The 15,498-nt window shown below is 53.8% G+C and overlaps 1 protein-coding gene across 2 annotated transcripts; it reads left to right on the top strand.

Moving 5' to 3' along the window:
* Positions 1 to 959: 959 nt before the first annotated feature.
* On the top strand, positions 960 to 7,909 carry CSF3 (colony stimulating factor 3). 2 transcript variants are annotated; one of them, XM_039516658.1, is made up of 5 exons: positions 960 to 1,037; positions 1,728 to 1,897; positions 3,923 to 4,030; positions 4,961 to 5,107; positions 5,556 to 7,909. In XM_039516658.1, the coding sequence occupies exons 1-5, from the start codon at positions 1,022 to 1,024 to the stop codon at positions 5,727 to 5,729; spliced, it is 615 nt and encodes a 204-aa protein (XP_039372592.1). In that variant the 5' UTR covers positions 960 to 1,021; the 3' UTR covers positions 5,730 to 7,909. The 2 variants fall into 2 exon arrangements, with proteins under 2 accessions (XP_039372592.1, XP_039372593.1); XM_039516659.1 differs by having other exon boundaries at positions 1,023 to 1,108.
* Positions 7,910 to 15,498: the final 7,589 nt, after the last annotated feature.

The following is a 15,498-nucleotide window of genomic DNA, read 5'->3' on the forward strand; positions in this document are numbered from 1 at the left end:
TTGGTCCTGCTTTGAGCAGAGGGTTGGACTAGATACCTCCTGAGGTCCCTTCCAACCCTGAGATTCTATGAAGATCTTCATAGGACAATTCCTGAATTTTAGGGTCTTGAGTTGGGTATCTACCATCACTAGCCACTTTTCCAAAGTGGCCTAAAGCCTTGCTGTGCCTCAGTTTCCCCATTTGTGACTAATGATCCTTCCCTATCTCCCTAGGTGGTGCTGTGAGGATCACAATCATTCATGACTGTCTGGGGCCCAGATACCCTGGTGTGGACCCCGCCGACCTAAGGCACAGGATCTCTCAGCAAGCAGACACATGCTGTGTTAATTCTAGGCAAAGCACATATCATATGAGGGAACGTTAGTGGTTCTACTTGAGGGCAAGTGAACACAGCTACAAGGTAAAAGGAATGTCAAGGTGATTTCTCTCTCTTCATAATGACTTAATTACTTGGTTAAATTAACAAACACTCTACCCAAGTTGCTCAAGAACAAAGCAGCTGCTTATATTGTAAGGATAACAAAAAGTTTGATCAGGACTGAGATGTCTTGTTAGCTCACAATTAAATCTCTGATGGGGAATAAAAAACAGCTGATCTTTTGTGGAGTGGCTAACTTTGGGGGCATTCTGGGGTTTAAAGAGCAATGAGAATTAATGAGTTTCTATTGATCATGCCCCAGTGGGCTGGAGAACAAGTCCAGCAGTCTAAGATTGGGGTCCCAAGTAGAACCAATTGGGACCACTAAAAACCCCACATTTTGCAAAATCTGAAAATACAAATCTGTGAAAATGAACATTCTAGGAATTTGTTGATGTGCCCAGCGATTTGTCACACTTCATTATTTCATCAGAGTGAATTTTCCCTGACAAGGACTATAAATGCCCTGTATTGATGAGAGGCTCAACATTCGTGAACTGAAAGGGACTAGTGCAGCTTTTGCGTCTGTCTTATTCACATTCCCGGTAACCGTCATAAACTCAAAAGGGGAGGAGATACTCAGAAGATTCCACGCATTTAGAATGAGATCTTGCCAAAGTAAGTATGAACCTTCACTCGACAGCCACTGATTTCCTAAGTGCTTGGATTTATTCTAGGTGAGGGGGCTGGTAAGTGTGATTTGGGGAGCAGCACCTTCTACAGTTACTGGTTGGGTGGTTTGATTTAAAAAAAAATCTTTTTTTTTCTTCCTTCTTCCTGGTATATTTGTCTATTGATAGTATAACCAGGAAAAGAATAGCTGTGAGGACAAATACACAACATTTAAGAGGCATGTGTTTTATACAGGCTGGATTATGTTTTAAACAGGTGGGGTTTACTTAGTGCATGTTATGGGTGAGTTTGCCTCGCTACAAAAAATTATGAGCATCTGATAGAGGGATTTAAATCAAAGGCTCGTTCTAATTTTAACTATAAAAGCTTTAAATGTATAGATTGTGTTTATTTAGACTAAGCTCCTTGGACAGAGAACCAACACACTTTGGGGTGATGCTTACATGAGAAGAGTTTCCACTGGAAGTTCTCCTGGGCACGGCCTCTCTCTCACTATGTGTATGTGCAGTGTCCAGCATACGGAGCCCCCAACCTTAGCTGGAGCTTCTGCACTAACCTTCTTATCTCCTCTGAACGCACAGAGTGCTTCTCCTGCTCTCTGTCTCGGGCCACATCTGGATTTCTCTGCACTTACCTGACTAACTCTGCTCCTCTCTCTCCTTCCTTCGTCCCCAGCTGTTCTGCCATTGCTAGTCAGCACTGTGCTGTGTCTGGGATGCACCATGCTGCACGCAGCTCCCCTGCCGGAGTTCTCCGGGGATCAGGATTTCCAGCAATTCCTGCAGAAGGACCTGGAATACATCCGCAAAATCAAAGGGGACGTCGCCCAGGTGCAGGAGCTTGTGGTGAGTCGCTCGACACAAACCGGGGGAGAGGCATTGAGGGCATCCGAGGTCTGGGGTGGGGGTGGGGGGATGGGCTGTGCAATGCACCCAGAGTCTCATCTATGACCTGCACAAAGGGGCTTCTTGACATCTGATGAGAGAGCTGCCGCTACCCCCCTCCCTGGCGATTTGGGGTCTCTCGCTCAGCAGTGATGCTGGGGGCTGCAGCCTGGCTGGAGGGGACGCAGGGGAGAGCTGCGCAGTGGGTTAAACTGTAACAAGGGAGGATGCCAGCAGCCCAGCCCTGAGCACTCAGGGGTGGGGCCCTGACATTCTGCTCCGGAGGCTTCATCTCTGCTGAGGATCTCAGCCCCAGGCTCCCAGACAGACAGAGATCCAGACAGACAGGCTTCCCCAGCAGCTGTGCCTTGGGTTGGGCGGTAGGACGAGCAGCAGGACGAGACGGATCAGGAGATCGCTCCGCGGCGTCAGACCCCTTGCTGCAGAGCAGCGTGAAGTTGGGCTGATCCTCCCCAGGGACAGATCCCTGACCAGGTCCCCACTACCTCCAGCTGGCAGGGTCACAGACAAGGGCCCTCCTGAGCCAGCAAACTTAGCAAACTTCAGCCCCCGGCACGAAATCCACAACAGGAGCAAGAGGAACTGTGCATCTTTGCCTCTCTCAAAGCAAGAGCCAGAAACAGGGACCCATCCCTCCCAGAGGAGCTGCAGGCTGCTCCTTCTCCTGGACAAGTGTCTTCTCAGAGACCCGGCCTGACAATTTACCCAGCTGCTAGGTAGATCTGTCCACTCAGCTAGTGCAAACTGCAGCCTTCTCCTTCTGGTCGCTCTGCCCCTGCCTGATGCAGGCAGAGAGCGGATTTGAGGACGGTGAATCCTCCTCCCTCAGGCTTTGGACTGCAGTTTGTTTGGCCCGATCCTCGTGCACTTCTGCAGGTCTCTTTCCTCAGGCGAGCAGCCCTGTTTAGTCAGTGTTACTCTCACGCCGAGGCGTTTTCAAGATCGGGCCCTTAAGATTTGGCCCAAAAAGGTTTTTCGCACTCATCGTGTTAAATTGGGAAGCAGATGCTGGCCAGACCGCTGGCCCGGGGGATCCGAATGGGTGTTTCCTGGAGATTACAGCTAGTGCTTGTCAGTATTTTAACCCTGTGGGGCAGGGAGTCTTATTCACATAGCCAGGGGATTTGTTTGCTTTGGTCCAGTTTCCAAGGTCTCGCACGAACGACCATGCCTGCCAATGTGCAGCTCCTTTCCTGCTGCTCCCGGGGTCGGGCCAAAGGAAAGGACAATGCAAAAATGAACATAGAAAAACATTGCTTGGGAAAAGGCAGGCGAGAACAACAGAATCAGGGAAAGGCAGGGCTGGAATGGACTCCAGGCAGTACCAAGCAAACCCAGACCATCCATGACAGGTGTCGCTCCAACCTGTTCTTAAAAACCTCCAATGATGCCGATTCCACAACCTCCCTGGGAAGCCTGTTTCAGAACTTAGCTACCCTGACGGTTAGAAAGTTTTTCCTAATATCTCACCTAAATCTCCCTTGCTGCAGATTAAGCCCGTTACTTCTTGTCCTAGCCTCAGTGGGACCCGGAGAACAATTGATCCCTGTTATCTTTATAACAACCCTTAACACAGCTGAAGCCTCCCGTGTACAACGGTCCTGTTCATACACCTCGGAAGGGTATAAGCCTTTTTCAGAACAGCATCACATTGTTGACTCATATTCAATCTGTGACTCACCCTCGGATCCTTTTCATACCACTGCCTAGATCCCCATTCTGCAGTTGTGCATTGGATTTTTTTCCCCCCTCCCTAAGTGTAGAACTTTGCATTTGACTTCAATGGGTAAAGTGACTCGCAGGAGTGTTTGCAGGATTGGGGATGGTGTCTGGAACCCACCCCGGCCATCGCATTCTCGCCATATACTTGGGTCCGGGAACAGCAATCGCTAGCTGTGGCCGAGGCAATCCTTGGCTTGTAACTCCCACCTCCTGACTGTACCTTTTCTTCTCATCCCACCTCAGTGCACGACCCTCCAGCTCTGCAACGAGGAGGAGCTGATGCTTGTCAAGCAGAAACTGGGCATTTCCCAGGCCCCGCTGGATCAGTGTCACAGCAAGACCTTCCAAGTGGTGAGTCTGACCGCAAGGGACTACAGCCGGGGCTGGGGGGGCGGGAACGATCCTTGGGCTGCGTCCTAAGGGCCCGAGCTCGTTCCCACTGACAGAGGAAGCCAAGCTCCCGGTGGCAGCCGCAGGGTCGGTCTGACTCCAGCAGCAGGTCCCTGCCTGTAGCAGGAGTGAGGATCTGCTCTGACAGGGTGAGTGTAGCAGCACCCTGCTGTGCTTCCCGGCCCGGGGGCGAAGGAAAGTCACCCTGCAATGAGCTGCTGGTTCTCAGCTTTGGCTTCTCTCCAGCCATGGCAGCCTTCTCCTAAACAACCAGAACAATGGAACCACTTCAATCCTGTTCCTCTGCCGGCTTCCCAGAACCCAAATGCCTCTTGTGGCTCAGCTGCCAGCACCTTGGCTGTTAAACCCAACCCCAAGAACAGTCCAACCAAAAATAGCCGGGCGGGGGCAGCGAGCTAGAAAGAGGGGGAGGCTTCCTCACAGCCCTGGCAAACGCTGCTGCAAGTCAGCACTTCCCGCCCTCGGTGATCCCCAGCGCCGGCCCGGCGGCGAGGGAGGGAGAGGCCCAGGTTCGTGCTGCCTCGCTGAGCTTCAGGGATCTGTCAGCCGGGGCACGGGGGATCTCCGGTCCTTGCAGGGCCTTGAGCTCGATGGTCACGTTTTCCAGCCCTGCTCCAGAGCCATGACTCGAGGGGAGTCCCTGGCACGGAAGGAGCCCGAGGGGAAGCTCCGACCCCTGGGGGGGGGGGGGGGGGAACAGCTGGCCCTCTGCAGTTACACTTAACCCCTTCCGTGCTGCACAGTCACCGCAGCCAAGGTGTTTCGCTGGGATAGACACTGCACAGGAAACTGGATGCCAACCGGGTCACTAAAGAGCTAGCGTCCCCATTCAGGCCTCCTCTCTCAACTCCTTCCTCCTCGTGCCCACAGGATGCCTGCTTCAGCCAGATCCGGGACGGGCTCCAAATCTACCACGGCCACCTCGCCCTCCTCCTCCAGCTCCTGCCGGCTCACTCCAGCCGCCTGGACGCCCTCCGGCTGGACGTCTCAAACCTGTCCACTAACATCCAGCAGCAGGTACACCGCTCCGCTTGCTCCCCCGCTGGGTGGGACCAGGCCCTCGGGGCGGGGACGGGGCAGGGCCCCTGGATGCAGCCAGAATCCTGGCGGCCTTCACCCAGACCAAGTGGCTCTGGCGGGGAGCCAGCCAGGGCAGGGCCTGGCAGCGAAGGTGAAGCCAATCCCTGCTTGCCATCGCCCTGCTGCATTCCCGGGCCCGAGGCGCTTGGCCGATGCCGGCAGCCTGTGCGCAGGATGGAATGGGACGGGGAGAGCGTCACAGCTGGGCCTCCCAGGCTGCGGGGAGCTCGCCCCCATGCCGGCCCTGACCTGGGACTAGATTGAGGCTTCGGGCGCCTTTTGCCAGCACAGTTGCCTCAGGGCAGGCCCAACCTTCCCCGGGTGCGTCAGGCGCTGGCTCCGCTGGGCTCCTGCTAATGCTGCTTGCCGTCTCCCGTTCCTTTAGATGGAGGATCTGGGTCTGAACACGGTGACGTACCCCAAGGCCGAGGGCCAGGGCACCCTCCCCAGCCTCTCGTCCGACTTCGACCGACAAGCCAGCGGATTCATCATCCCCGCCAACTTCAAGCGCTTCCTGGAGACGTCCTTGCGGGCCCTCCGCCACCTCACGCTGGTGTAAAGGGGCGCGGGGACGCGCTTCCCCCACCGCAGCCTCCGGCCCAGCCTTGGGGAGGCTCTGGGCTTTGAGATCTAAGGGGGAGCTTTACGGGGGGGTGTCTCTGAGCGGGGGGAAGGGCAGCGTCTCCCAGCCGGAGGATGCTCTGCTCATCCAGCCTGGATTCTCCCTTATTCCCAGCCCATCCCGCACCCCCTCCACTCTGCAAAGCAACAACCAAGGCTCTTAACTATTGGACTGGGATATTAGCAGCAGCTGCCCCCTCCCTCTTTGGGTCAGTGGCAACCCCTGCCCCAAACCCCTGTTTACTATTCCCCAGGGTTTGGGGCTGGGCATGGTTCTCTTTTAGGGCGACCAGATAGCAAGTCTGAAAAAATCAGGATGGGGTGGGGGGTAATAGGTCCCTCCATAAGACAAAGTCTCAAATGCTGGGACTGTCCCTACAAAATCAGGCTCTCTGGTCACCCTATGCTATTTAAAGGTTATTTATTTCTCATTTGTGAGCTTCACCACTGGTTGGTGCATCCACGCATGCAGCCCCAATGCAAACACTGCCCGGATTATTTAATATTTATCACTATTTAATATATTTATAGGGGTTTGGAACCTGTTGGGAGAAGTATTTAAGTGCAACTAGTCTATGGTATGTTTTTAAAGTCAAAATCCATTCCCTTTATAACAAACCACGGGCATCATTCCCGAATGTTTTGCAGCATCAGCAAATCTAGGAGCAGGGCCTGGGATGCTGGCCGTGCATTGTGATGTGTGTGTCCAGTGTAATTACTGTTTAATATTTAAACAAATGAGCGTCTCCAGTACCAGATGTTTGCTCTTTGGTAGCTGGACCAAGCACAGGGCTGGGCGCCAACAGCTCCTGGCCCAACTCCCTGTGGGATCTTGGCTAACAATCAGTGCCTCAGTTTCCCCATGTCAAATGGAGGATGCTAACGTTTACCTACCTCACAAAGCTGGTGTGAGGCTTCATTTTCCCTTGTCCAGCCAAGGGCAAGGTCTGAGTGAGGAGGACGGTAGAGCACCTGCAGAGAAGGGTTTGCTGGGAGCACTCGGCCATTGAGCGTGGAGAAGCCTGCGCTCTGGAAAGCCTCCAGAGCTTTGGGTTAGGTCCCAAGCACGCAGTGCGTAACACAAGCCACTTCGCTCCTGGCTTGAGCACAAGCCTGCCGGGCGGCGGGCAAATGGACCAGGGCTCCTGGGCTCTATTCCTGGCTCACCCCACAACTAGCTGCATGCCCCTAGGCATGTTGCTTCCCTTATCCTTGCCTCAGTTTCCCCATCTATAAAGAGGGATAATCCCCTTTATCCTCAGCTGAAGGCACTTTAAAAGGGCATTTTCCTTCCTGGCTTGTGGGCAGTGCAGGGACAGAACTGGCTAACATTGTTTGTGTTATGATAGTGCATTAATGCATAACCGAGTATTATTATTTAACAGACTTGGCAGGAGGGCAGGCTCCTTAATTAGCAAAGTCCTTGGCTGGGGAATTGTTTATGCACAGCCATTCTCACTGAATGACAGGGAGGTTTCCAGCTCACCCTCCCAGAAAACCAGCTTTTCTGTAACTTTTCTTATTTATATTTTTCAATCCACTGTTCCTCCTCGTTCACCCATGAGATTTACATTCATGTCAAACTGATTTTATTTATTATAATTTAACTTAATAGTAAGAATTAAGATATCAATCATTAACTATTATCACTCCTTTAATGTCAAATGATTTTTTGCCGAGAATAGCTCAGACCTGATTCCTACCAGACTTCTGACTGGCTCAAATTCCAGCTACCCTGAATCCACCCAGTGTGGATTGGGCTGGCAGGGACCGGCGTTGCCTGTATGTTTCAAAGCTGTCACCGACAGACAGCCCACGTGAATTTCAACATAAATCACATTGTACTAGATTAGCGGAGACTGTGCAATTCTACCTCCCCGGATGATCCAGATGAAGAATGTCCATTCTTGAATGGACGGAGTTTAATTAAAAAAAACAAAGGCAAGATCTTCATTGACAAATTCTGGAGTTTTGCCTATTAGATTGGCGAAATGCCCAGCAGAGTGCGATATTCTGTAATTGTCTTGAACTGGTTTATATTGCAATGTGTACTATTTATTACTGCGGCTGGGTTTGGCTCAGACCAAATGGATTTGTATTTTTATTTAAAACAGAGAAATAAAAATATTTTGGTACCTTCTAAAGCAGGTCTGTTTGGCTGAATGTAGCAGGAGGCAGGGTCCTAGTGCTGGCGCTTTTAACCAGAAATAAACCAGTCCCTTATCTAGGAAGACAGCAGAGAGGTCCCTACGGGGTGAGTTAATAATTCTCTTTACTTGTTCAAAGTGCTGAGCTTCACGGGATTTTGACACCTTTGAAAAAGTTCATACCCAAAGCTTCAGGGAGAGCAGGAGCTCCAGCTCCAGCCCACATGGAAGGCAATTCAACAGCTCAAGGACCGGGGCGGCTCCAGGCACCAGTGCACCAAGCACGTGCCTGGGGTGGCAAGCCGTGGGGGGTGGCCTGCCGGTCGCCGTGAGGGTGGCAGTCAGGCTGCCTTTGGCGGCATGCCTGCGGGAGGTCTGCCGGTCCTGTGGCTTCGGCGGCAATTCGGCAGCGGGTACACCGAAGGCGCGGGATTGGCGGACCTCCCACAGGCGCGCCAGTGAAAGCTGCCTGACTGCCGTGCTTTGGGGGGCACAGGAACCTGGGGAGATACTACATCTCAGGAGCAGGGAGGGGAAAGCTGTCACCAGACCAAGGAGCACTTGAAGGAGATAAGAATCTTTCTCACACCCTCTGCAGTACCCCAAATCCTTGTCCCCCTCTTGAACACCCCTGCTCTAGGGGCATCTACTCAGAGAAGGGCTCCCGGGCTCTGGAGCTCCCGTGGCTCCATGCAGCGTGACAGGGTGAGAAAGGCAGAGCTCGGGGCCGAGGAGCCGGGGGGAAGCGTGGGAACAAGGCTCTCTCATGTCCACCAGGGCAGAGAGGGTGCTGTCTCACTCCCACCACCTGTGCGTGGTGCAGTGCTCAGCTACCCGGGCTCCGCTAGGTCGGCTGGGATTGACGGGTTCAAACCTGATGCTCCAGGCATTCAGCCCCCACTTTTCCCCGTTGCCAGGCCTGGGGTCTGAACCCGCCAGGTGCCAGGGCCCTCAATTCCCATCATGGTCAGGGAGGGTAGAGGGAGGTGGCGCTTCCCAGGAGCCCTCTGGGCTGAATGGCACCACAAGCCTAGGGCCCCCCGGCTGCCGCAAGCCCATCTCCACCTGTGAAATACTCGCCTCGAGTCCAACGGGCTTCAGCTCAGCGCTCCCTCCACTCCATAGGGAATAATTAGGCTGAATAGCTCCCCATAACACCACCACAGCGCCTAGGAGCGCCAGGCCTGGACCAGGGCCCCCTCAGGCCAGGCGCTGTCCAGACACCCTAAAGAGCTGACGAGCTAAGTGCAAGACAAGAGATGAAGACAGCCAGGGGAGTGCAAGGAACCAGGGAGACCGTACTGCTCAGCGTGGCAGGCAGGGAGCTTAGCCCCAGCAGCCTCGCCCAGTTTTTGTAGCCCTCCTGGAGGCCTCGGAGAGTTTTGCGGGGGGATCTGAAGGTGGGTATCGATCGGGAGCCCTGCCCAAACGCCGGGGGCAGCAGGGAAGAAAGCACATGGGTGCTAGTTTGAAAAGATAACCAGTGGGTGACGGAGGCTGATCGGAGGGGGCAGTCGACAGCTGGATGGCGAACGAGAGGAGGGGAGGAGGGAAGCTGTGAAGGGCCCTGACCGTGAAGACGAGCAGCGATGGTTTGATGCGATGGAGAAGGGGAAGCCGGGGTGGGATGCAAAGAGAGGGGAGACATGGGCAAAGCAACAGGCGAGGAGAACGATCGGACTGGATACGAGCGGGGCCAGTCCCGGTGTGCCTAGGGCAGCCCGCACTGGAAATGCCACGGTCAGGGCAGGCTGCAAATGGGAGAACAGATCCACCCAAGACTGGTGGGTAACACTGAAGTTAAACTCCCCAACCAGCCACACACTGTGCTCCTGATCTCCCCGCCCCGCCCCCGGATCAGCTGTGTCAGGCTAGAAAGTGCTGATGCCAAACTGCCTGGGGGTGTCACCCAGAAGCATAACACAAGTTTTGAAATACAGGTATAACCCACAATACAAAGGTGATACAAACACAAACAAGATTGTCATACCTGACAGATTATAACCTTTCTGCAGATGTCTTACATGGCATATCTGGCACAACTCACTGCAATTTTACAATGTTGGTATTCATAATATCCTAAAGTGCCCCTCACATTCCATACAGCGTCACACAAGGCGTGCCCCAAATCCCCACTCAGTGCAATCAGAGCCAGCCAATCCAGCGACTCGAGAGCTGAATCAGAAGCCATCAAAACATAACAGGACAAGCCGGTCTGTGCCCCCCAAGGGGTCTGCTTCCCAAACCAGTCCCAGAGGCACCCCCATTGAGTGCAGGTATGGCAAGTGTCCTGGCCTCCGCCCCCCACCCCACCTCCTGACAGCAGAATGACTGCACCTAAAAAATCACCCGCTAAGGACAAAAGACCGTCCCCTACAACATGCTTAATGGCTGGATCGAACTGTCAGGGGTTGAAAACAGCCTTCAGGGGACTGGCAGGCTGATCTGGAACTATGAGAATGTCCTATTCTGCTGCTTGGCTCAAACCCTAAATAATCAATCAACATCACCAACCACAGTGTGCAAAAGTCTGGAACCAGCTCCGGCACCAGAAGGACTGGTTTGAAAACCATGAGGTTTTTAAAAAATAATAATATAGCACATGAGGTTCTATTTAATTGACCTGGTTTTTAACCTCTAGGTGCACTCGGATCATGTTTTCAAGCTACTCTCCACACCACAACAGCTAGAGGACTTGGGCCCAGACATGAGCATCTGGACTTTTGACTTTTTTTTTTTTTTTATGAAAGGTGAGGCTCTCCCATGGTCTCTCATTTTCAAGGACCGGGACTTTACGTGAAACACCAAATGTTGGGTGGGTGGGCACCACAGCAGTTTAATCACAATGCCTAGCTCCTGGGCTGCCGCTCCGCCCCACCCATCCCAAAAGCAGAGTCAGGATCATGAGCCCTATTTTTATAGATGGGGAAACTGAGGCACAAAGCGGGGGAGAACACAGGTTAGGAGACTTTCAGATGGTGAACTCCTCAGCGCAAGGACTATCCTTACCTTTCACTACATCCCATCCCCCCACCCACCGCTGGAACTCACTGCTGCAAAGGCTTGACAGGTTATCTACAGGGGCTTTGGACTCTCTGGGTGCTGCAGTTAGGCTGGGCAGCAAACAGGCCTCCCCAGCGATTTCTGCTCCCGGTGTGAGTGGGCTGCTCAGCAGCAGCTCTGCCTCGGCCGCTTTGGGCCTCAGCGCAGCGATAAACCAACGGGGCTGCGGCTGCAGGGGATTAAACTATTGCAAAGGCCAAAAAAGTCAGCAGGGTGGGACGACCCAGAGCAAGAGCCAGGGGATGATCAAGAGGGAGATATCAGGGCCAGGCTGCCGCCCAGGCATGTCGAGGCCAGTCCCCTCTGGAAGGCCGCCCTGATGTACATCTAGCAGAGGCGGGAGGGTTTTTCCCCTGGGAAGCCAAGAGCTTTCCACTATTGCTACACTCCTGCCTGACCATTGGCTCAAGATGAAGGGAAGAGGGGGACTCCCCTGTCATTATTCACCAACTCCCAGCTGTTCGGAGAGCTCAGAGAGAGCCCGGGGCTGATTTCTAATGGCCCAGCGTAAAGACAGCCCCTCCTGTATGGTCTGGACCACCTCCCCTCCCCCAGGGCCAGCCGGAGGGGGATGCAGATACGGGGATTGCTCCTCTGTCTAAGCGAGATCACATTTGTGTTTGAATCTGAAGCAGACCTCCTAGGATAGGTACCCCCAGGCCTAATGCTAACAGAAGTTAAGGCCAGGAGGAGCCAGAGGTCTCCCTCAGTAGGACCCGCTTCTAACACAGGCACCCTGCCCTGAGCCCAATCCCTGCCAGAAAGGCAGCCAGGGCTGGAGCCGCTGTGGCACTGCGTCCCGCTGAACGGAGCCGTGCGCCATGGGAATCGGGACAAGCGATGCAGGAAGTGCGGCTAGGCCAATGAGACGCTACCCCACGTCCTGGGTAGCTGCAAGCCCCAGGCGAGAGCTTGGCAGCTGCGACACAACACCACCCAAGACCGCCTGGCCAGAGCCGTCCTGCCACCCGGGGGGGCCCGTGAACTCCGCCATCCCCGGAACCGACAGCTAGGGGCAGCTCTAGGTATTTTGCCGCCCCAAGCACGGCAGGCAGGCTGCCTTTGGCGGCTTGCCTGCGGGAGGTTCCCGGTCCCGCGGATTCGGGGGCACACCTGCGGGAGGTCCGTCGAAGCCGCGGGACCAGCGGACCCTCCCCAGGCATGCCACCGAAAACAACCTATCTGCCGCCCTCCCAGCAACCGGCAGAGCGCCCCACCATGGCGTGCCGGCCCAGGCACACGCTTGGCATGCTGATGCCTGGAGCCGCCCCTGCCGACAGCCAACTGCGACCGGACATCATCACCACCACCGAGGAGTGGAAGAAGATCGTCATGGTGGAAGTCACAGTGCTGTTCGAGAACAGGACCCCGGCCTTCCACGATGCCCGATTTCGAAAGGTAGAGAAATACGCCCTTCTGGCCGACACCTTGAGAGCTAAGGGTTCCAGGTCCAGACACACGCACTGATCGTCGGAGCCTTAGGCGCACGGGACCCCAGTAACAAGCGAGTGCTGAGCGAATGCCGAAGGGGTCAGCGCTACGCTCGGCTGATGCGGCAATTCATGGTGTCGGACGCCATCAGGTGGTCGAGGGACATCTACATAGAACACATCACCGGACATCGGCAATACCAGGAGGGACGAGATGGAGGCCAGTGAAAAGCACAGTCAGGAAAGTAACAAATACTTTCCTCATGGATTGTATTTTCTAAATGGAAAAGCAACCTAATTCTCAGTTACTGAGGGACAATCTCCACTCATTGAGATATTTTACTTCCCACAAGCAAATCTCTGTCCAACTTTCCATGAGGGATGGACCCGAGTACTCGGATTCTAATTTCTAAACTGTATTGTTAAATCTCTTCACACAAATGTGGGTTTTTGCTGATTATGTTCTCTATGTATCATGTGACTGTATTTGTGGATAATCTAAGCACTATACCTAGATGTACAGACACACTTTCCCCAACCTCTGTATTTTAGAAAATTTAATAACATTTTTAAATCTCAACCCAGAATCAAGCTCCTGCAGGATTCACAAGACCCCGTAGGCGCCTACAATGGCTGAGCACCTACGCTGTGGCAGTGAAAGCTCCCAGCTACCTTTCTGCCTGTGACCATGAGCGCCCCAGCCCCAGCCCCACCGCAGGCTGCTGGAGAAGCCCCAGAGTGACACGCGACCGGGGGCGGATGGGCTTTCACCTAGCCCCCTCCGGGCCAGACCCAGCGAGCATGCACCAAGCTCACAGAGCGGATGAGACCCCTGGGGCGAGCTTGCACACACCAGGTAGCAGTGGCAGCAGGAGCAGCTGCCACCCAGCGGTTAGGTTCTCAGCTGGGATGTGGGAGACCCCTGGTTCATGTCCCCCCTCCCCCAGAGGGGAGAAGCAATTTGAACTGGGCTCTGCCACCTCTCAGGTGAATGCCCCAACAATGGGGTGAGGGCTCCTTCACGGACTCCTGTTGGAGCTGTTCCACTTTGGATAATAAATCATAAAAAGCCATTGGAGCAGAGGGATTGAATGCTGGGTCCCCCCCCTCCCCCCCAAGCACCAGACTCATGTTTGCACCCGCTCTCCCTGGGCCAATGATTCTGTCACCAGTTATCCAAAGTGGAATAGCTTCCCCAGGACAGATGGCTGGACCTGGACAGCGGCTCAGCTGGCCCGACCTTGCAAGCTGGTGCTTTTCCAGGTAATCCTAGTGGAGCCACTCACTCATTTCTCAGCTGTCCCACGCCAAGGGAACAGTGACTCTCTCCTCGAGCGAGCGAGACCAACTACACAGTGGGGAATAACCGGCTGGGCCGTCGTCCTGCTGAAAAGGATCTGGGGCTTCCAGGGAAGTGCAAACGGAACATGAGTCAGCAATGTGATGCAGCTGTGAAAAAGGCTAGTATCAGTCTGAGCTGCAGCAACACGCGTGTCAGATGTAAGACACAGAAAGTGATTGTCCCGCTCTACTCGGCTCTGGGGAGGCCTCAGCTGGAGTCCTGAGCACCCCGTTTTTAAGAAAATTAGGGAGAGTCCAGAGGAGAGCAACGAAAATGATGAAAGGTTTAGAAAACCTGACCTATGAGGAAAGGGTCAAAAACTGGGCACCTTTTGTCTTGAGGAAAGACGACTGAGGGGGACCTGATCTCAGTCTGCAGGTATGTTCATGGCTGATATAAAGAGAATGGTAGTAATCGATTATTCTCCGGGTCCACTGAAGGTAGGACAAGTAACGGGCTTAATCTGCAGCAAGGGAGATTTAGGTGAGATATTAGGAAAAACCTTTCTAACTCGCAGGGTAGCTAAGCTCTGGAACAGGCTTCCTGGGGGGCTGTGGAATCCCCGTCACGGGAGGTTTTTAAGAACAGGTTGAGCAAACATCTGCCAGGGATGGTCTGGGCTCACTTGGTCCTGCCTCTTGAGGTCCCTTCCAGCCCGTCTCTATGACATTAGTGAGCTACTGAGGAATACTGATGCGAACAGGAAACATTTCTGCAGAAGAAATTCAGCCCCCAGCCCTGTCAGGTTCCTGCGCTACAACAGCTTTTCCATCGATTGCAACATCTCTCTCAGAAGCCTCCCACAAGGCCCTTTAGCACCAGTCAGCGCACAATGGGCACAAGTTGCTGGGTCAGCATCATGACACACACCTCTACTGCCTGGACTAAAGGAGTAACTCCATCAGCAGGCAGCAGTGGTAGACTGGTGTCCTCAGAGAACAAAGTCATGTCGGGAGGGACATAACACACAGTTACCTTACAACTACTCACAGCTCTACCACGTGGCTCCTTAAAACTGCAGGGGGAAGGGCTCGGCCTGGAAATAATGAACTTTACAAAGTAACCCACCAGCATGTCATGCCCCTGCTTTCTCTTTTGCTGTCACTTTCAATTTCGGTCACATCACAGGTTGGCATGACATGTGGGGGACTCCAGCCCAACAAATTCCTCTTTCACTACTGCTGTGAGGGGGATTTATTTCAGGAGTGGGCCGGACTAGTATGATGGTCACAGACCCTTGCTCTTCATCAGCGGATATTCAAGCACTTCAACAAAGGCGGTCAGGATCGTTATCCCGATTTTACAGATGGGGAAACTGAGGCAGGGGATGTCTGGGTTGTCAGGTACGTTACTGACTCTCTGCCTAGCTTGCGCTGTCACTTCAGCTCTCTAGGCCTTGCTTTCTCGTGTTAACACACACACAAGCTTCATCACTCTCAACAACCAGCAGCTGTCCTGGGAGAGCTCAGGAGTCAGTCCCAAGGCAACATGACATCTTACCCCTCAGCTCACCAGAAGATCTGTTGCCTTGCAACAGCTGGTGCCAACAGTGATGTCTGGTCCCCAGGCCCACGTGAGATAGTTTCCCTAATCTCAGGTAACAGGAATCCCAATGCCACACGGTGATTTTGCTCCAGAGGGAGATCCTGCCCAGCGGACTGTGCTTTTCACCACAGAAAATCTTTCCAGTCCCACCAAGGATGATCGGCCTGGCCTGAAATAAGT

The sequence above is a fragment of the Mauremys reevesii genome, linkage group 27 (genome assembly GCF_016161935.1).
Source record: "Mauremys reevesii isolate NIE-2019 linkage group 27, ASM1616193v1, whole genome shotgun sequence".
NCBI classification, from domain to species: domain Eukaryota; kingdom Metazoa; phylum Chordata; order Testudines; family Geoemydidae; genus Mauremys; species Mauremys reevesii.